The sequence below is a fragment of the Nerophis ophidion genome, linkage group LG04 (assembly GCF_033978795.1).
Source record: "Nerophis ophidion isolate RoL-2023_Sa linkage group LG04, RoL_Noph_v1.0, whole genome shotgun sequence".
NCBI classification, from domain to species: Eukaryota; Metazoa; Chordata; class Actinopteri; order Syngnathiformes; family Syngnathidae; genus Nerophis; species Nerophis ophidion.
The window spans coordinates 48,755,436-48,775,901 of record NC_084614.1 but is presented as its reverse complement, the minus strand read 5'-3'; the positions used below and the strand labels follow the sequence as shown (position 1 = coordinate 48,775,901).

Genomic DNA, 20,466 nt, shown 5'->3' with positions numbered 1-20,466 from the left:
GCAACAAGAGCAAATGCCTGTGACGCAGCCTCAAAATGTTATATTCCAGTATAGTGTTACTGTGCCAAATACATATCGCTTTCTAAAATATACCGGTATTAACTATAAACCCGGTCATCTGGCCATACTGGAGGGTGTGATAATAAACTTATACCTTGGCAATCCATCTACACACAGTGATGCTGCGAGTGCTCTCACATTATTACTTACTTAGTCTGAGCTAGTGGTTGGATGTTTAGTGTGTAACTGCAGTCAGGTATTTTCCTGATCGTCACATATGAGCTGTATCCTGTAACGATTTGTGGTGTTTGTGTAGTGTTTCGTCGTGCAGTGAAGCCTCGAGTCTGTTTAGAATATTATTGGATTATACAAATTACACAATCCCAGTTTGTTAATCCTGTGTAGATGGTCACCGTGTCAGAATACCAGTGTTTTGGGGTTCAAAAGACCAGTGTGAACCTTGCAGCTTTCGGTTTCTTAATCTGTAGAACAAGCAACAATGTAGTTTTTGTCTTTTAGTTGTTGAAACATGATTTATCTTTGGTACCTTATCTAATAATGTCACCTGACATATCTGACAAACTGAAATAAATGTTGTGTCCAAGTCCAATTCAGTGTAGTTGTGGGGTCAAACCCTTTTTCTTGAAGCTGTGTTGCTTTGTCTTCTGGTTGTAATAACACACATTCTCTTTCTCTGCTTTTTTCTTTTCATGAGCAGGAAGCTAAACTGACTGACCAGCTGCCGCTCATCATCGTCTGTGACCGTTTTGACTTTGTCCATGATCTCGTCCTGTACTTGTACCGCAACAACCTGCAGAAATACATTGAGATCTATGTTCAGAAGGTAAGGCTCCATTAACTACAATGTCGTGGAGAATTTACACTTAAATGTCTCTGTTTTTAGGTGAATCCAAGTCGTCTGCCTGTTGTGGTTGGCGGTCTCTTAGATGTGGACTGCTCAGAAGATGTCATTAAGAGCCTCATTCTGGTTGTTAGGGGACAGTTTTCAACAGATGAATTGGTGGCTGAGGTGGAAAAAAGGAACAGGTACAACAACAAACATCAATTTATACACAGACTGGATATTTTTTCCAGCTGCGAGCTACCACAGTGCACCAAACAGGACACGCAGTCCTTTAACAATTATTCTCCTGAGTAGAAGAGCATACAGTATATCCTCACACGTGTTTTTTTTTTCGTAAGGCTGAAGCTGCTGTTGCCGTGGCTGGAGTCTCGCATACATGAAGGCTGTGAGGAACCGGCTACCCACAACGCCCTGGCCAAGATCTACATTGACAGCAACAACAACCCTGAACGCTTCTTGAGGGAAAACCCGTTCTATGACAGCCGTGTAGTCGGCAAGTACTGCGAAAAGCGAGACCCACACTTGGCCTGTGTGGCATATGAGAGGGGACAGTGTGACCAGGAGCTTATCAATGTGAGGATAAAGTTGTCTTTTTTTGCTCATCCACAATTCTTTTACCCCCATTTCTAATATGCTGCATTAAGCTGTTTTCCCCCCCCCACACAGGTCTGCAATGAGAACTCGCTGTTCAAGAGCTTGTCTCGTTACCTTGTTCGTCGCAAAGATCCTGAACTGTGGGCCAGCGTGCTGCTAGAGACCAACCCTTACAGACGACCACTTATTGATCAGGTTTTTCCTTTGAAATACATTTGTTATACTTTCCATTGCTGTATGTTTGGGAGTACAGTATGTTCTGTATGACATTAGAGCTGGATGCTTGTGGGGGAAAAATAATCAGAATGATTTTTGATTGATATTGACATTAGGATTAATAATTATTCATTAATTTGAAAACATTGGTATTTATTGTTCTACCAAAACTGAACTTTAAATATAGTTTAAAAAAATACATAAATTAGTAACCAATAAACCACAAATATTTTTTAAATTTTATTTTAATCTTCTATTCCACACCCCCCCCCCTTTTTTTTTTTTGTAAGGGGCGCTGGAAGCCGGCAGACCCGTCAGCGATCCTGTTCTGTCTCCCTGTAATATTTGTCTGATCTTGAATGGGATTGTGCTGAAAATTGTAATTTTCCTGAAGGAACTCTCCTGACGGAATAAATAAAGTACTATCTAATCTAATCTAATATAAAATAATAATAATAGTAACACTAAATTTAAATAATAGCTTTATAAAACAATACATTTCAGTTTGTCTGTTTTAATTGTTTTTAATTCTCTTTTTTAAATTTTACACATTTTAATACCATAAAGTGTGTGCTTTTGTGTCAAATACAATTCAATATGTTCAATAATTTCACAAATCCTCACATTAATTGGTGCAATACATCTTTGGACAATTTTGACCAGTATTTAAGGTCAAAGCATAATTGTGTGAATGTATCAATAAGTGCTTTAACTTTAGTAAGGTACGTTTTTGAAATCTTTATTTTGTTAGCGCATTCAGACCAGATGTGGCGCACTGCGCTATAATTGTTCAGGGAGGAAATGTGCTGCGGTATTGTTTTCAGCTTGACTAGTAAGGAGACAATTTGAGGCTTTTAAAAAAAAGACGCCCTCTCAATTTGTGACTGCTGTCTGTACATTAATCTTACATCGGTTATGTCATTCCCTACAACAGAAGCAGATGAGATTTGTTGTGGGTGTTTAGATTGTTCTAGTTAGCTTTAGTTTCGTAGTTTAGTCTCTGTGTTAAGTGGCCGTTTCCACATTTAGTTCAGGACGGGGCGGTTGAGTGTTTTGGAGATATATGAGCGGTCCCAGACAAATTATATTCTCATACAAAGTTCATTCTCCTCACAATGACAGTATTTCAGTCATATTTATGTACGTTTCCTTGATATTCTGCGTTTAACAGCGGATTTCCTTTAATTGGCCAATTATGTGACTCTATCCGCATTTGTTTAAATCAATTGACTTTACTTTTTTTTCTACTTTGATTATTGATTAGGCATACTACTAGTGCTAAGGCTGGGTGATATGGACCAAGACTGATATTGCGGTAATTTTAGTCAGAACTTAAAAAAATTAAATTTAAAAGTGCAAATTGCTTAAGGTTGCCTCAGTGTTTTACGGCTAGATGACCAGTGTTGAGTAATGAGATTAATTTTGTTATAAGTAGTAACGTAATATGTTGTAGTTTCCGTGGCAAAGTTGGTAGAGTGGCTGTGCCAGCAATCTGAAGGTTACAGGTTCAATCCCCACCTTCTACCATCCTAGTCACGTCCGTTGTGTCTTTGGCCAAGACACTTCACCCTTGCTCCTGATGGGTCCTGGTGGGCGCCTTGCATGGCTGCTCTTGCCATGAGTGTGTGAATTTGTATGTGAATGGGCGAATGTGGAAATACTGTCAAAGCGCTTTGGTCTCCTTAAAAAGGGGTAGAACCCCGCCCACCTCAACCACGCAGGGGGGGGTGGTTGGTGCTCGCGGGGTGTATAACATAGTCAGGAAGTGTCATGGATGAAAAGGATTCTGGGTATGTGTTGTGTTGCGTTTATGTTGTGTTACTGTGAGGATTTTCTCCTGAAATGTGTTATGTCATTCTTTTGTGTGGGTTCACAATGTGGCGCATATAGTAGGAGTGTTAAAGTTGTTCATATCACAACCGTCAGTGTACTCTGTGTCACCCAGTATGCCTTGCAATCTCATACATGTGCCGATAGAAGCAGCGAAATGCATGTGTCCGGTCGGCACGCAAATAGCATTCCGTGAATGGCGGGCGCGATGATGTTCAAGAGGACGCAAATAGCATTCCGTGAATGGCGGGCGCGATGACGTTCAAGAGGACGTTAAGAGTAATATCATCACTGCACGCCCTTGATATTGTAGTCCAAGTTTAAATTGGAGAACGTTGAGTCCGGGTGATGTCCGGGAGAGGCATTGAAATCCCGGAATCTCCCCGCAACTATCTGGGGGGTCGGCGATTGTGCAGCTGAGCCGCATCAGAGTTGCCAAAGAGCCGCATGCGGCTCCTGAGCCGCGGGTTGCCGACCACTGACCTAGAAGGTGAAGAAGAACTGTTACTGTATCACAAAATCTTGAAAAAATTAAAATATATATTTTTTTTAACATTTGGCGGCCCGCCACAAGTAAATGTATATGGGAAACACCGCAGTGTACACAACAATCAAATGTTTACAGCCTTGCCTCTCTCTCTCTCTAAAAAGTGACCTTGTAATTACCTCCCAGGTGGTGCAGACAGCACTTTCAGAGACTCAGGACCCAGAAGAAGTGTCGGTCACAGTGAAGGCCTTCATGACTGCAGATTTACCAAATGAGCTCATTGAGTTGCTGGAGAAGATTGTGTTGGATAACTCTGTCTTCAGTGAACACAGGTGTTTACTTAAAACAATATTGGTTCTATGTTGGGGTCCTTTCAAGTGTTTCTGAGCTCGATTGTTGAAGGGATATCCAATTTTTGCTGGCAGAAATCTACAGAATCTGTTGATTCTAACGGCGATCAAAGCTGACCGCACCCGTGTGATGGAGTACATCAACAGACTTGACAACTACGATGCTCCAGATATTGCAAACATTGCTATCAGCAATGAGCTATTTGAAGAGGCCTTTGCCATCTTTAAGAAGTTTGACGTCAACACATCTGCAGTGCAGGTGAGCCCCTAATCTTGCAGGCTGCTCAATACTTCTATTTCTTTGCTGTGTTTTGAACATCCCCTTGTTTTCTTTTCCGCAGGTGCTGATTGAACACATTAGCAACTTGGACCGAGCATATGAGTTTGCAGAGCGCTGCAATGAACCCGCTGTGTGGAGCCAACTGGCCAAGGCTCAACTGCAAAAGGGACTTGTCAAAGAGGCCATAGACTCTTACATTAAAGCCGACGACCCCTCTGCATACATGGAAGTGGTGCAGGCTGCTGATAAGAGTGGTAAGGACAAAGGTCATTAAAACAGGAAATGATCATTCAAATCTGGAAATCTGGATTTATTCGGACAATTTTAAATTTGCAATCAGTTTTTTTTAGAAGGGTGGGGCAGACTGTTTTTGAAGATTATTGCTAAAATACATCATGTAAATGGAGGGATCACTAACTAGCAGATTGGGGTCCGAGTCTGGACCCAGACGCTATGCTTTATGGACCATGCTCTACAGTCAATAAATGATTAAAATGTTTTAAGGTTTGATAGGGCGCAGCTATCATATACTATACGGTACTGGTTGGTTTAATCAGATAATCCATTGACCAATTGCATGAGAGTCAAGCCATCTTGTATGATACTGTCAGCTAATCAAATCATACCAGGCACTTAACATATAAAGACAGACAAAAGCTCAGAGAAGCAAAGCGAGTGATATATAAAAATAGGATATATGGCAAAGCAGAGAAAAATAGTTACAAGTAGAACTGTAACAATAGGAACATTTCATATCACGGTTATCATTGTTATCACGGTATTAAATGTGCTCAATAAGTAGTCATAGTGCTCAAAAGGTAGTCATAGTACTTACAGCCAAGTTTTTTTATATGAAATACAATGAATAAATAGACAAACAATCCCCACTTTTACTTGGCAGAGGTTATGTTCATATTGTAAACGTTTTGTTTTTACTTATAAGGAAAAAAGTGTGTGTTTGATGCGTTATGTCTGGTTTATGGGACGACATGCACATTAATTTCTTTTTATCATATTTTTTTTTGTCAGTTTGATTTCTTTTTGCTAAGAGAGCATAGCCTGTAGGTTTAACGTGCACAATTGAATATCTTATTTCTTCAGACAGTAATGTGTTTGTATAAGTTTAGATTGGGGAATGTCATTGTTTATTAGAGAGACTATAATGTCTAATTTTTATGATGGCATTTAAGAAAGCTAGTGCTCACTCACAAAGGAGCCGTGTGTATTAAAGTGTTGTCAACACTTTTATACAATAATTTGGATTTAAAACAGTTATTCAAAGCAGGGAAAGTTTTACCGTGGTGTATCGTTTTACCGTTACATTCCTAGTTGACACTAGATGAAAAGAGAAAGGACAGAGATGATGTAAAAATAAATAGACATGCTGCCGCTGTTTAAGAACAGAACATTTGCACAGAGTATTCAACCCAGAGTGGACAGACTGATTTGCGTTCAGTAATTACCTTAACAGGACAAGTGACGCAGTGAAAGTATGACATTATCCAAGTATAAAAGTCATGAACTCTTTGAGTTTTATTACAACCCAACATTGCTTCCGTCACCGACAGTCATCAAAAACTCTTAAAACATAAGAATCTAGACAAATTCTGACTCATTCATTTACGCAGTAGCACTGCTATTCTTCATGTATTAAGGGTTAATAAAATCTAAATTCATTAAAAGTATGCATTTGGCAAACCAATTTAAATTTTGTCTTAGAAATAAACTGGGTAATCTAATCATAATTTTACCTGATCAATTCCCTACTCAAAGATAAATATGTATAAAAAACAAAATACTACAAATTAGAGAAGATCCCCACTCTTGACATGGGATAGCGAAAATCCACAAGTACTTGATACGCTCATAAAAATGTTTTGACAAGGCGTTTTCATGTTGCCTCATGCAGCAGCTATGTTGTATTCAAAGAGGCCAAAATGTGGGACATCTCATCACAATAATTAAACAAATATAAAGAATGTTACCAGAAAGCACAAACATAAATATGGCAACTTTGTGGGTTGATACATTTTACTGTACATTTCACCTGTGTTAATAAAAATCAGTTAGTTTGCATAGTGGCAAAACATGTTTAATCGCAAATGTGTGGGGATCTGATGTCCAATCTGTTGCTAAACAATTACTAATAGTTAATAAATTGCATTCAAATTACCACTCTTCAGTACTTTAAGGACAGACAGTTGCACCAGAAGTGGAAGCCCAAAACATAACATTTATTGCATTAGCTTAGCAACACCTATGTAATTTTGATAATTAAAAAAAACATAGTGGTAAAGGCAAAATAAAGGGGAAAAGTGTCAGGTTTTTAGTTATGCTAAAAAATTGTTTCAATGAAGTTAGGTTGAGAATTTCACAAGTTGGTTATGTTCTTATCCGAATGGATAACATAACCAACATAAGAATTTCCATTTGTGTCCCACAAATGGAAATAGAGCATAACTCATAATTACATGGATGCCTTTTGTTTTAGGTAATTGGGAGGACTTGGTCAAATTCCTCCAAATGGCCCGTAAGAAGGCCCGTGAGTCCTACGTGGAGACGGAACTGATCTTTGCTTTGGCAAAGACTAATCGTCTGGCTGAACTGGAAGAGTTCATCAACGGACCAAACAACGCTCACATTCAGCAGGTTAGTTTGTTCTTATTAAGTAAATGACCTTGTCAATGTGCTTGCTTTCTCACAAATAAAACTGCTGGTCATTATCTTTTTACATTTTATAGGTTGGCGACCGCTGCTATGATGAGAAAATGTACGAGGCCGCTAAGCTGTTATACAACAATGTCTCTAACTTTGGTCGCCTGGCTTCAACTCTTGTGCACCTGGGAGAATACCAGGCTGCCGTGGATGGTGCCCGCAAGGCCAACAGCACGCGTACATGGAAGGAAGTCTGCTTCGCCTGTGTAGATGGAGAGGAATTCCGTCTGGCTCAGATGTGCGGCCTCCACATTGTGGTGCACGCGGATGAGCTGGAAGAGCTCATCAATTACTACCAAGTAAGCACAGAACCAACTTGATGCAATAAATAAGAGTGCTGATATGAAATTAATTATCTAAATAAAAAAAGAAGGCCTTACCATTATAATGAGCTATTACCTAATTTCCTATTGACCTGATTTCTTCCCTTCCTCTCAGGACCGTGGATATTTTGAGGAGCTGATCACGATGTTGGAGGCTGCTCTGGGCCTGGAGCGTGCTCATATGGGCATGTTCACAGAGCTTGCCATACTTTACTCCAAGTTCAAACCCCAGAAGATGCGAGAACACCTGGAACTGTTCTGGTCCAGGGTCAACATCCCCAAAGTCTTGAGAGCAGCGGAACAAGCGCACCTGTGGGCCGAGCTGGTTTTTCTGTACGACAAGTACGAGGAGTTTGACAACGCCATTATCACCATGATGAATCACCCAACAGACGCCTGGAAGGAAGGACAGTTCAAGGACATCATAACTAAGGTATCTTTGGCGTTCTTTTCAGGAGGTTACATACATATCCATCTTCATCCTTATACAGTTTTTTTCTTTTAAGACAACAAATATGAAGTCTTTATTTGAATGAGATTACTTGAAGCAATCATTTGAACAATTTGAAATTAAAATTACTTTGATGAAGTGATATACAAAATTACCATAATTACTAACAATGTATTCATTAATAAAGCACATATTTAACCAATGTTTCCATACAGGTCTTATTAGTTATGAATGATAAATGTAATTCACATGTTGCTACTTGCTCTCCCTTTTGAACCTGCCGTATAGGTGGCCAATGTTGAGCTGTACTACAAAGCCATCCAATTTTATTTGGAGTTCAAACCCTTGTTACTGAACGATCTTCTTATAGTGCTGTCTCCACGACTGGACCACTCTCGTGCGGTCAACTTTTTTAGCAAGGTACCCTTTTCTCCTTTCTTTCACATGACCACCTATTTGGCCCTGCGATAATATTGTTTTGGTTCCGTAGGTGAAACAGCTGCCACTGGTGAAGCCCTACTTGCGTTCAGTGCAGAACCACAACAACAAGTCTGTCAATGAAGCACTTAACAATCTCTTCATCACAGAAGAGGACTATCAGGTGAGCAAGCTGCATTGTCTGTGTGACTTTTGTGCTGTCAAGAAACATCATTCAGATGTGTAATTTTGTAAATGTCCCTTTTTAAAGGCCCTGAGGACATCCATAGATGCCTATGACAACTTTGACAACATCTCACTGGCACAGCGTTTGGAGAAGCATGAGCTCATTGAGTTCAGAAGAATTGCCGCATATCTCTTTAAGGGCAACAACCGCTGGAAACAGAGTGTGGAACTTTGTAAGAAGGACAAGCTCTACAAGGTGCTTTGTTCAGCCATGCAACACATATACCTGATGTTTGGGTTGGTGATAACTAATTATAATGACTTTGCTATTCCTGACCCTACCTGTGTCACTTGCTTGCTCCCTGCAGGATGCCATGCAGTACGCATCAGAGTCTAAGGACATAGAGCTGGCTGAGGAGCTGCTGTCGTGGTTCCTTCAGGAGAACAAGAAGGAGTGTTTTGCTGCTTGCTTGTTCTCCTGCTATGACCTGTTGCGGCCCGACGTGGTGCTGGAGACTTCGTGGAGACACAACATCATGGACTTTTCCATGCCGTACTTCATCCAGGTCATGAGAGAATACTTCAGTAAGGTGAGTCACTTGCGTCACATTTTTATTTGTATAATACATACCCTTTCAACTGTTCAAGATTCAAATGCAGACACAATATCGATAATAAGGCTTTGAGTCAGTGCTGTCTTTTTCCAACAAGGGGCACATTCTGAAAATTCAAAAGACGCGGTGGGCATTTTGAACATTTTTATTTAGTAAACAAAGCCTGTATGTCAGCTTTGGGAACTTTCTATTGGAGCAGTATGCCTTTTGCTCCCCACCCCCATTTTTTTGGGTATTTCTACAGTGTGCCAGAGACCAATACAAAATGATCTGCAAGTTGCAAATTACCCAACACTTTGCTCATATAAAGTATGTACGTTTTTCACCTGTAATAGACAAAGACAGTGTGTTCTTCAGAATACAGTGGTTAGTATTGCTTTTTCTTACACCATAAACATGACCCAAAATGCTTTTTTTAGGGTCAACCAATTTAAGCTTTCAGGCCACTTTTGCACGAGGGAAACATTAGTAACTCCTCTATGCTGCACGTCTTCTCTTGCAGGTTGATGCGATTTAGGCGCAGGTGAACATTCACTGCACATTTGGATTGAACTATGAGGATTGCAGCATTTATCATGCATGTGTTTATTTTGTAGACAACCCAAACTTTCAACAGCAGCTTAGCATAAGTCTGAGGATGTCCTTAACATGAATGGTGATGAAAAATGTTGCATACGTTATCTCAAACTGGCTATACTGTAGCTAGAAAGGTTACGTCATCTTTGGACTTTTTATTTTAAATATATCTCATGTGTTAAAACTATATATTTGCAGCATTAGTGCCACATAAACTGCATGATCAACCTCTTGGCTTTGAAGTAATCAAATGTAATCACATTTGTAGTCAATTCAGCAAACATGCTACAGTATTTGTGAGCTGTCCTACATGAGCATATACAGCATGATGTCTCTATTAAACCTTCTTTGGACGTCTACTCGCATGAGCATGTGTGACGACATGAATATTGAAAGATTGCGACTTCTTTTTTTATTTGAAGTGCAGGCCTGATTGGTCTCCTCCTTCCCCTTCCACCAAACTTAAGATGTGCATGGCCACTCCTGTTCACACTGTTGCTCCAGCTTGAAATAAGTTGAATGGCTAATGGAGATTTTGATTACATAATTTTGCACTTAAAAATGAACAGAATTTCATGAACAGCATTACAATGATGCACCTTTTTGGCCAACACGACATCCAGAACTTTCTGGCTTTTTTAGTGGATACATACGAGAGATGTATTTTTTTAGGTCTGCTGAACATCGTTTGCCTTTTTGTTTCTTCAAGCATGTGTTCTATATCTTATAGGTGGACAAGCTTGAAACCTCTGAGTCGCTAAGGAAAGAAGAGGAGCAAGCAACAGAAACACAACCTATTGTCTACGGTAACAATCCTAATAAATACCTTTTTGACTGAGCCAAAAAAGAACATGGCTTCACTGGTTCCCCTTTCACTATATGGTGTATTTGTTGTAGGGATGTAATGATAAGTGGTATTAATGATAACAGCGATGAAACTTCTGACGTTTAGTATTACCTTATTAGAATTTAGAACAGAATACAGTTTTATTGTCATTATTGCCTTAGATCCCCTAAGGCAGTGGTTCTCAACCTTTTTACAGTGATGTACCCCCTGTGAACATTTTTTTTAATTCAAGTACCCCCTAATCAGAGCAAAGCATTTTTGGTTAAAAAAAAGGGATAAAAAAGTAAAATACAGCACTATGTCATCAGTTTCTGATTTATTAAATTGTATAATAGTACAAAATATTGCTCATTTGTAGTGGTCTTTCTTGAACTATTTGGAAAAAAGATATAAAAATAACTAAAAACTTGTTGAAAAATAAACAAGTGATTCAATTATAAATAAAGGTTTCTACTCATAGAAGTAATCATCAACATAAAGTGCCCTCTTTGGGGATTGCAATAGAAAACCATCTGGATTCATTAACTTAATTCTAAACATTTCTTCACAAAAAAAGAAATCTTTTAACATCAATATTTTTGGAACATGTCCACAAAAAATCTAGCTGTCAACACTGAATATTGCATTGTTGCATTTCTTTTCACAGTTTATGAACTTACATTCATATTTTGTTGAAGTATTATTCAATAAATATATTTTTAAAGGATTTTTTAATTGTTGCTATTTTTAGAATATTTAAAAAAAATCTCACGTACCCCTTGGCATACCTTCAAGTACCCCCATTTGAGAACCACTGCCCTAAGGTGCACACACAATTTGGTAATATAAATAGTAAAAAAGAAGATATGTATCTGTATGTATACATCCAAACACATGCATATATCCATACATATGCATATATATACATATACACATAACATTATTGCACATTATTATTATATTTAGATTATTAAAAAACTGACTAAAAGCCATATTTTGATACCCACAGACCCGCAATCTAGCTTGAATGCTAACATTAATACATTTTCCCACATTAAGGATCAACACACCACAAGCAAAATTTAAATAAACACATTACTGTTTGAGAAACTACGATATTTAATTGTGCACGATGAACCTACAGGCTGTGCTATCTTAGAAAAGAGTGATCGATCCATACTCAAAGGAATATGACACAAATATGTTGTTTTTTTGCAACTGGAGCCTATCCCAGCTGCATTCGGGCGGAAGTCGGACTTCACCCTGGACAAGTCACCACATTCACACTCACATTCACACACAAGGGCCAATATAGTGTTGCCAATCAACCTATCCCCATGTGCATCTCTTAGGAGAAGCCAGAGTATCTGGAAAGAACAAAAAGCATTTAAACACTCAAATATGGCTCTTAAAAATACGGAATAAATTATTTTTCTTCTGCCCAGAAAGTATATTGTATGTCATTTTTTTAAATCAAAACTTTGTTCAAAGAGTACTTTTTGAGCACATTCAACAATACCAGTCCAACTGTCCTTCCATATGCTTTAAACGACTACTCAAAAGTACCCAAACTTTTTCCATCAGCAAGGCTAGAGATCATCCCCAATAGACTTCAATGTCTTATGTGGTCGGAAGGAGAGACCTTCACAATCTGATCCTATCCAGTTACGTTACTTGACTTCAGTGCTAACCTCAGTTTGTCTGTAACAAACCCCATCGTAATTGTCATATCATCACACCTGTGTCTGTATTTTTGGGATTATTGAGTGAAGAGAGGGGCTTAGCTGTCAGCTGATAACTGGCAGCTGATAACTGCTTGATGAAATGGGTTAGATGGTGCGGGATGATACTGGATAGACCAAACGTGGCTTGTGGGTCGCCTACCTGGTTTTGGTTCTGGTTGAAGTACAAATATTTAATTGAGGCTGTGGAGCACAATTTTTGGCCAGCTTAGAAGAGGTTCATGGAAACTCAAGACATCACAGAAAAAAAATATATTGAACACACTGCATCTCCTTTCTATGTCAGTGTGAACTTTATTTGGTAGTGACACCATCAGGTGTCGCTGATTCCCGTGAGCTTTACGCATAGCAAGAATAGTGTGTAGGAACAAAACCTTTAATGCATAAAGCTTCTCAAAAAAAAAAAATACCACAGTTGTGGTGAAAATTGTGTGTGTACATTTCACCCCTGCTGACTCAACTATTTTGTGCACAACTACCTTTAAACACTAGGCCCTTGGTGGGAAAAGCTGTTAGTCCAACCTAAGCAACAGGAAGTCAAATGTAGTTTGATTGTGGTCGTGGAACACAGAAGCAACTCTGCACCTTTGTAAGGTTACTATTGAGGCTGCATAGTGGGTCGTGTCCTGTAGGGGGAACTCTAGGACTACGGATTTATAAGTGAATGCTTTGAGGACTGGGGTGTCCACATACTTAAACTCATCTGATACTGGAACCACCACAGCCAACTCATCTGATACTGGAACCACCACAGCCAGCCTTACAGCTTTGTGTTGTGACTAAGAACATAATCTTGGCTTCACCCTTTTTTTAAATGTTCAATTCTTTTGTCAGTGTTACTGTGTGGCATTACAAAGTATTAAATAGATTTTTCAAAAATTAAGGCATTAAATGGCATTAAAAAGCATTAAATACTATTTCCAGCGGCATTACAAAATATAATACGATTTTAGGACTGGGCCAATAATCAATACGTCAAACGATAAATGAAAATAACTTAAAATCAATAAATTGCTGTTTCTTTTCTTCATGTTTGGCTTCCAAACTGTCTTGTGACAGCGTGAAAATGCTGCCTCCATAGCGGCCACTCTGCTGGATGGCACAATCAAACGGCTTTGCCATTCTTTGGTCACTGTAAGCATGCAGCCCCTATCTGTGTTACTATGTCATATTAATGAGGAAGGTGAGCTTGTTAAATACACAACTCCTTTATTTCAGTCGTCTCCAGGTCAATGCACATGAGCTAAATTGGCCAACATTAGCAACTCCAGTGACACACAAACCTCACGTGGCATAGGATGAACAACCATGGCAATTTTCACAACAGACCACAACTTTTATTTTCTGACATTCCTGCAGTATTTGTTTTTGCTGCCTGACACTTTATACATAACTTGCTATCTAGTGTACCTCTTTTAAACAACTGTGGGGCTGTAAAATACAATCTGATCAATATGTTGAATCTCATCTTATTTCTACAGTAATTCATTTGAAGGGCTTATTGGCATTTTTTCCAAATATCAGTCTTTTTCTAAAATGGCCATATCAGTCATCAATTTCCAAACACATGCATCATTTGCATTCCTAGTATGATGTTAATTTATTATTCCATAAAACCTTTTAACTATTTTTTTAATATTGTATCCAGAATTAAAACGTATTCTCATATTTAGGGCTATCATAAGGCATATTTTCAGAGCATATGCATTTATACAGCATGTTTTTTAAATTTATAACATTTTAAAAAATGACTTCTGGGTATATCATTGATCAATTCATTCAGAACTGGATGTTTATTTTAAGGACGTATGTGCAGTTCCCCTTTAATCATTTTAATTGAAGGTACATTGTGATGATTGACATGTGGAACTTTTTAATTGGCTATTGTTTTTGGCTGTTGGGATAGGTCAAAACACGGGATGCTTGGAATGCTACATCCTGTGAACATGCCCATGCTTTGGCGAAAGCGGGAAAATGAATAAATGTTGGGAAAATGGGAAACGGCAAATTTAAATAAAAGTGGCTGGCTGGCTAACTTTTCAAAACTTTGTTCAAGCCTTTTGAGGTGCGAAATCACACCTCTAAACTTTGCTCAATGGGTATCAATGCAGGGAAACCACACGTTATTAGCTCATCACTAGTCGGAATAAGCGGTAGAAAATGGATGGATGGATGGATAGTCGGCTATTAAAGGCAGGCAGCAGTTAACGATGCCAAATATTTTTGGCGTGACCAACAAAGCCACTTTGGCTGTTGCCACCCCAAAAGTGCTGCTGCTAAAATAAATGAAAATTCTCAGATGAAACGGTCTTGTCAGCCAATTTTAGTTCAGTAGATCAGTGGTTCTCAACTTTTTTTCAGTGATGTACCCCCTGTGAACATTTTTTTAATTCAAGTACCCCCTAATCAGAGCAAAGCAATTTTGGTTGAAAAAAGAGATGAAGTAAAATACAGCACTATGTCATCATTTTCTGATTTATTAAATTGTATAACAGTGCAAAATATTGCTCATTTGTAGTGGTCTTTCTTGAACTATTGGGAAAAAAAGATATAAAAATAACTAAAAACTTGTTGAAAAATAAACAAGTGATTCAATTATAAATAAAGATTTCTACACATAGAAGTAATCATCAACTTAAAGTGCCCTCTTTGGGGATTGTAATAGAGATCCATCTGGATTCATGAACTTAACTCTAAACATTTCTTCACAAAAAAAAGACGTCTTTAACATCAATATTTATGGAACATGTCCACAAAAAATCTAGCTGTCAACACTGAATATTGCATTGTTGCATTCTTTTTCACAGTTTATGAACTTACATTCATATTTTGTTGAAGCATTATTCAATAAATATATTTATAAAGGATTTTTTAAATTCCTGCTACTTTTAGAATATTTAAAAAAAAATCTCACGTACCCCTTGGCATACCTTCACGTACCCCCAGGGGTACGCGTACCCCCATTTGAGAACCACTGCACTAGATAGTAACAGTTAATGAAAACTTTTCAACTATTCAAGATTAATTGTCAAAAGTTTGTGTGTATACAGACAATTGTAAGCTTCTGACAATATATAATAGGTTGTATGCGATAGACCATGGGCATTAAAATAGTTTTTAGTGGCATTAAAAATGGCATTGAATTGGATTTGCGGATACCTGTTGAAACTTTTATTGTATCTGAAAAATGCGCCAATAAGGTAGCTGCCGCACTTTGGACAGAAGTAAATGTCTATTTGTTTGTTGACACGTCACAAGTGTAATTATGTTTTTATGTTACTTTGCAGGCACGCCCCAGCTGATGCTGACAGCAGGCCCCAGTGTACCCGTACCGCCTCAACAAGCGTATGGATACGGATACCAGGCGCCTGCAGCTTACGCTCAGCCCGCCGCTGCGCCAGGCTTTGGTTACGGCATGTAAAGAATCTCTAGCTTTCCTCCACAGGCAGGCTGGAGCTAGCATCCATCCACAGTCCTTCACCAGACCCTTGTCTGTCTCTGCCCCTACATGAGCACAAACTAGGGATCATATGAAAACCTTCCTCCTTTTCTATTTTTCTCCCTTAAAACTTTCATGAAGGACTTGTTTTATTTGTCAAAGATTTAATCACAAAGATGAATATTCTCACATTCCGTTTGGATTAATTTCTCCTATGTCATTAGAAAGGTGAAAGGTTTATGTAAAATAGGGTGGGCGGCAGGAAGAAGAGCTAGTTCTCTTCTGGGTAAAAGAAAAAGGGTCTATTGTGTCGAAGCACCTGATTTGCACTCAGTAGAGAGAAGAAAGTCTTGTAGAAGTTTCCTTTTCTTGTGTGAGCAGCATCCTCTGACTAAAACACATTTAATATTGTATATTCTATTTGATCATGTGACCACCACAGCCCAAAAACACTACATTTGTCCCACTCACGTCCCCCTGATTTGTTTCAAGGTGGACTCCTTCCAGTCTATGCAGGACTTTGTACATCCACACGGTCGTCATGGCGATATCAAGGCGCTTATAAAATGCAACATTCCGACTCTTAGCTGTAATTGTGCTTGACAAATATGGTAGTTGACACACGTCACATGATCTGGTGGTCATTTCAAGTACATCTAGCAAACAAACCAATCAATTGCTCCTTTTTCATTGTATAATCTTGAACCATCCTAGAAAGAAATTGTGCATAACCAGGATGAGAATGAATGAAAAAAACCTTTTGTTTTCCACTAAAAATAAAAGCTTCTGGTTTGTCAAAAGTCTTTTAGTAAATCAATTGTCAATTTGTATTGACCAGTGTATTGATCACATCTTCGAATGAATGTTGGTTTATGTCCAGCATGAGTAGAATGACACTTATTAAAAAAACTGTACAACGTATGCCAGTATTTCTACCATAATTAACTATCTCACCTTTAGAACCACTCACCTGTATCAGTATGACATCTAACAATGCTTATCAAATACACAAAATATAAAAAAAGTGCAAACAAAAGTTGATATGCATTAAAATATAGCATTTTGGTAGTTTTTTTATGTATCAATAATTCCACTTGTTCTCTTAATGTTGTGCGGTTTTGCTCTTCTTTCCAATTTTACTTTTTCAAAAGCTTTTCCATTTCTACAATGTACCACAAGCCAATAAAACAAACCACAAAATGCATAAAGCTTTCTTGTTCCAAAATCTACACAATACAAATGTTTACAATGATTCATCAATCATAGGTTGAATAGTATTTTTGGTTAAAAAGCTTCCTGGAAGGAGGTTGTGGTAAAATTTCTGCATCCAAAATAATTTCTACCTTCAAATGATCTTTTAATTATGTAAAAAACATGTTTCCCCTTCAATAACACAACTTCTTGGGCATTACCAGGTAAAGATACATATCTAACATCAAATTTGGGCATTTAAAATAAATTTGGTGCCTAACTACAAACGTCTAAATTTAGTAATCCTTTATTTAAAATTCAATTTGCGAAGTTCAAATAACTTAAACATAGTACACATTTTCGTTAAGTCTGGATGTTCAAATTACATAGTTGTGGGCAACTGTATTGTCAAAACACATTTTCAACCTTCAGCTTGTTTCTTTTAATGGCCAACATATGGTGAAATAAAATTGATATGACATTAGATGTGACAACTAGTAATCTTTAACATAAAACTAAGATGCTAATCTTCAATTGTATTGGTTTTAGCCAACTGTTTTCAAGTAGTGCTGCTGTAAGATGTCTGCTCCAAAATGAGTTCGCTAAGTAAGAGGCGAGCGCGTTGGGCAGCGAGCAAAAATCCTGAGCTGTCTGTAAGGCAGTTTCATGTCACATGCTACACTGCTTACAATAAGAAAAAAATATATTTCATCTTGGATATTTTTGTCTTCTCTGAAAATGTGAACATTCACATCTGCTTTTTAATAAACTCTACAAGACCGTTTTACATATTCTTCAGTTAAGTATAATTTCAGCTTGGTAGAGAATATATAATTTTTTGTTTTAACTACATAACTTATGCTCAAAGTTCATAAAGTACATTAAAAGAACTGTAGACACGGCCATTGCAGCAAGTAACGTTTCCTCAAAACTATTTCATACTATAAAATGAAGGATAAACTGCATATGTTGATTGTATGAAACTTAAATACATTTTAAATACAAAATAACTCTTTGACAACCCTGATTTGTCTGTATGCCACATCCAACCCTATACTATAAAAGTCCAACCTTTGACCGCTTCATAGAATTAAAAATGTTTAAAAAAGTTCATTCAATTGTTGGACTGAAGAAACACTTTGAACTAACAAAGTAATCCCAGCAATGTAATGTAGTACTAGTATAAATAAAGGCCACAATAAGACTACTGTGTTATCTAGAGAGATGTTTACTAACTGGCAGAAATGCAACAGTTGAGCAAAGTTTCTGATTGTGGTTTGTGGAGGTGGATAAACTCATGTAATTGAAGTCATAAACATATTAAAAACTTTTTCCAACAGCAAGACATGACACGTCTTGTATGAAAGACAGAACTGTTTTATGCAAGAAGTTCAGTAAAGTTTCAAGTCTCCAGTGACTTTGTCAATAAGATCAGCCGGGCCTGGGCCGATACCGAGCACTGTGCGAGAGCCGGGAGCGATTTGTGTCCTCCCTGCATCCTGGATCAGACTCACAGGGAGTCCCACTTCGTTGGCGTGACCCAGAAGATGAATGAGGGTGTCCTCGTCAGGAGACTTGACCACCACCTTGGGCTGGCCGCAGTACTCCCACTGTTTGAGCAGGTCTGGGTTTCTGCGCTGGACCTGTTTGTAGGCTGCCACCGCAGCGTGGGCGCACTGAGCTGCCACCTTGCCTTTACCCATCTTCAGATCGTTCCGGACCACCAGGATCATCTTGAACTCTCCTCCTTCTCCCATCACGCTCGCCTCACCGCAACCGTTTCCCATAACCGCTTTCAGGCTTTTGGAGGTTTGACCCAATCGGGACCGTAGTTGCCAACCCAGAAGGATCCCACAGCCGAGTCCTGTGACCACACCCAAGGCCATTGGACTACAAAGCACGTCCATGTTTGAAACCTGCAACATAAAAGTATAATTTGTGATGAGATTTCCCTCCCAACAGGAAACACCTTATTAGACTTTTTTAACGTCTTTTTATGAACAGTTATTGAACATTACGTTTTATTTATATAATACAGCTGTTTAATTTGTTACTATCTATTCACTATTTTATTTTCGATTGTTACTTAGCATTACCTTCAGTTAGCAGATGCTAACATCACGTCAACAAAATATCTATAAAACAAGATCAACGTTAAATCATTTACTTGTCACAATGCATACATCTAGGTCATTAGATTTAATCTGGAAGTTTTGAACAGTCGCAAAGAATTACTCACCTAAAATGTTTCAACACGCCGACACAGCGGAAGTGGATTTTTCTTGTTACAGACCGGAAATCAGTAAAGTTATGATACTGCCCCCCGCAGGTTGTATCGAGTCAGTGAATTTACGGCAAAACGCAATGAGCCGTCAATACCCGGATGTTGTAGCTTTAAAATGAAACAAGCAAACATTTACAACCTGACATAAATCACGATTATAATGTTAGAACTAAAAAAACAAATAAAGGCAATTAAGCAAAGTAAAAATATAAATGACAAGTAAACAAAAGAAAAATAAAGAAGTTTTCTACAACATTTTGTATATTGTTTATTTGTTTTGAAGTGCATGGGTTTTAAAAAACAGAACAATTGTTAGCGTTGTTTATGGAAGTTAATTTTTGTCTTTATTATGAAACTTTTTTTTTGCACTGAATTCCATCCATCCATCCATCCATCCATCCATCCATCCATCCATCATCTTCCGCTTATCCGAGGTCAGGTCGCGGGGGCAACAGCCTAAGCAGGGAAACCAAGACTTCCCTCTCCCCAGCTACTTCGTCTAGCTCTTCCCGGGGGATCCCGAGGCGTTCCCAGGCCAGCCGGGAGACATAGTCTTCCCAACGTGTCCTGGGTCTTCCCCGTGGCCTCCTACCGGTTGGACGTGCCCTAAACACCTCCCTAGGGAGGCGTTCGGGTGGCATCCTGACCAGATGCCCGAACCACCTCATCTGGCTCCTCTCGATGTGAAGGAGCAGCGGCTTTACTTTGAGTTCCTCCCGGATGGCAGAGCTTCTCACCCTATCTCTAAGGGAGAGCCCCGCCACACGGCGGAGGAAACTAATTTCGGCCGCTTGTACCCGTGATCTTATCCTTTCGGTCATGACCCAAAGCTCATGACCATAGGTGAGGATGGGAACGTAGATCGACCGGTAAATTGAGAGCTTTGCTTTCCGGCTCAGCTCCTTCTTCACCACAACGGATCGGTACAACGTCCGCATTACTGAAGTCGCCGCACCGATCCGCCTGTCAATCTCAGGATCCACTCTTCCCTCACTCGTGAACAAGACTCCTAGGTACTTGAACTCCTCCACTTGGGGCAGGGTCTCCTCCTCCTCCCCAACCCGGAGATGGCATTCTACC

At 38.8% G+C, this 20,466-nt stretch overlaps 2 protein-coding genes across 4 annotated transcripts in view; one reads left to right on the top strand and one right to left on the bottom strand.

Annotated features, from left to right (window-relative positions):
- Nucleotides 1-16,714, top strand: part of cltca (clathrin, heavy chain a (Hc)) — an 82,316-nt gene extending 65,602 nt beyond the window's left edge. The window contains exons 15-30 of the mRNA XM_061898214.1: nt 719-844; nt 905-1,047; nt 1,204-1,438; nt 1,532-1,654; nt 4,179-4,324; nt 4,418-4,601; nt 4,684-4,876; nt 7,114-7,271; nt 7,364-7,636; nt 7,776-8,093; nt 8,400-8,531; nt 8,602-8,712; nt 8,800-8,970; nt 9,083-9,304; nt 10,635-10,710; nt 15,760-16,714. Of these exons, the coding sequence (XP_061754198.1) occupies nt 719-844; nt 905-1,047; nt 1,204-1,438; nt 1,532-1,654; nt 4,179-4,324; nt 4,418-4,601; nt 4,684-4,876; nt 7,114-7,271; nt 7,364-7,636; nt 7,776-8,093; nt 8,400-8,531; nt 8,602-8,712; nt 8,800-8,970; nt 9,083-9,304; nt 10,635-10,710; nt 15,760-15,893 (2,745 nt within the window). The 3' untranslated portion in view covers nt 15,894-16,714. The remainder of the gene's footprint in view (nt 1-718; nt 845-904; nt 1,048-1,203; nt 1,439-1,531; nt 1,655-4,178; nt 4,325-4,417; nt 4,602-4,683; nt 4,877-7,113; nt 7,272-7,363; nt 7,637-7,775; nt 8,094-8,399; nt 8,532-8,601; nt 8,713-8,799; nt 8,971-9,082; nt 9,305-10,634; nt 10,711-15,759) is intronic.
- A 1,598-nt stretch (nt 16,715-18,312) lies between these two features.
- On the bottom strand, nt 18,313-19,475 carry ptrh2 (peptidyl-tRNA hydrolase 2). 3 transcript variants are annotated; one of them, XM_061898215.1, is made up of 2 exons: nt 19,342-19,475; nt 18,313-19,018 (listed from the first exon to the last, which is right to left on the bottom strand). In XM_061898215.1, the coding sequence occupies exon 2, from the start codon at nt 19,007-19,009 to the stop codon at nt 18,494-18,496; it is 516 nt and encodes a 171-aa protein (XP_061754199.1). In that variant the 5' UTR covers nt 19,010-19,018; nt 19,342-19,475; the 3' UTR covers nt 18,313-18,493. The 3 variants fall into 3 exon arrangements, with proteins under 3 accessions (XP_061754199.1, XP_061754200.1, XP_061754201.1); XM_061898216.1 differs by lacking the exon at nt 19,342-19,475 and adding an exon at nt 19,199-19,336; XM_061898217.1 differs by lacking the exon at nt 19,342-19,475 and adding an exon at nt 19,270-19,294.
- Nucleotides 19,476-20,466: the final 991 nt, after the last annotated feature.

Excerpts from the sequence above, each read along its gene's own strand:
- ptrh2 (XM_061898215.1), bottom strand. The coding sequence starts at position 19,009 with ATGGACGTGCTTTGTAGTCCAATGGCCTTGGGTGTGGTCACAGGACTC.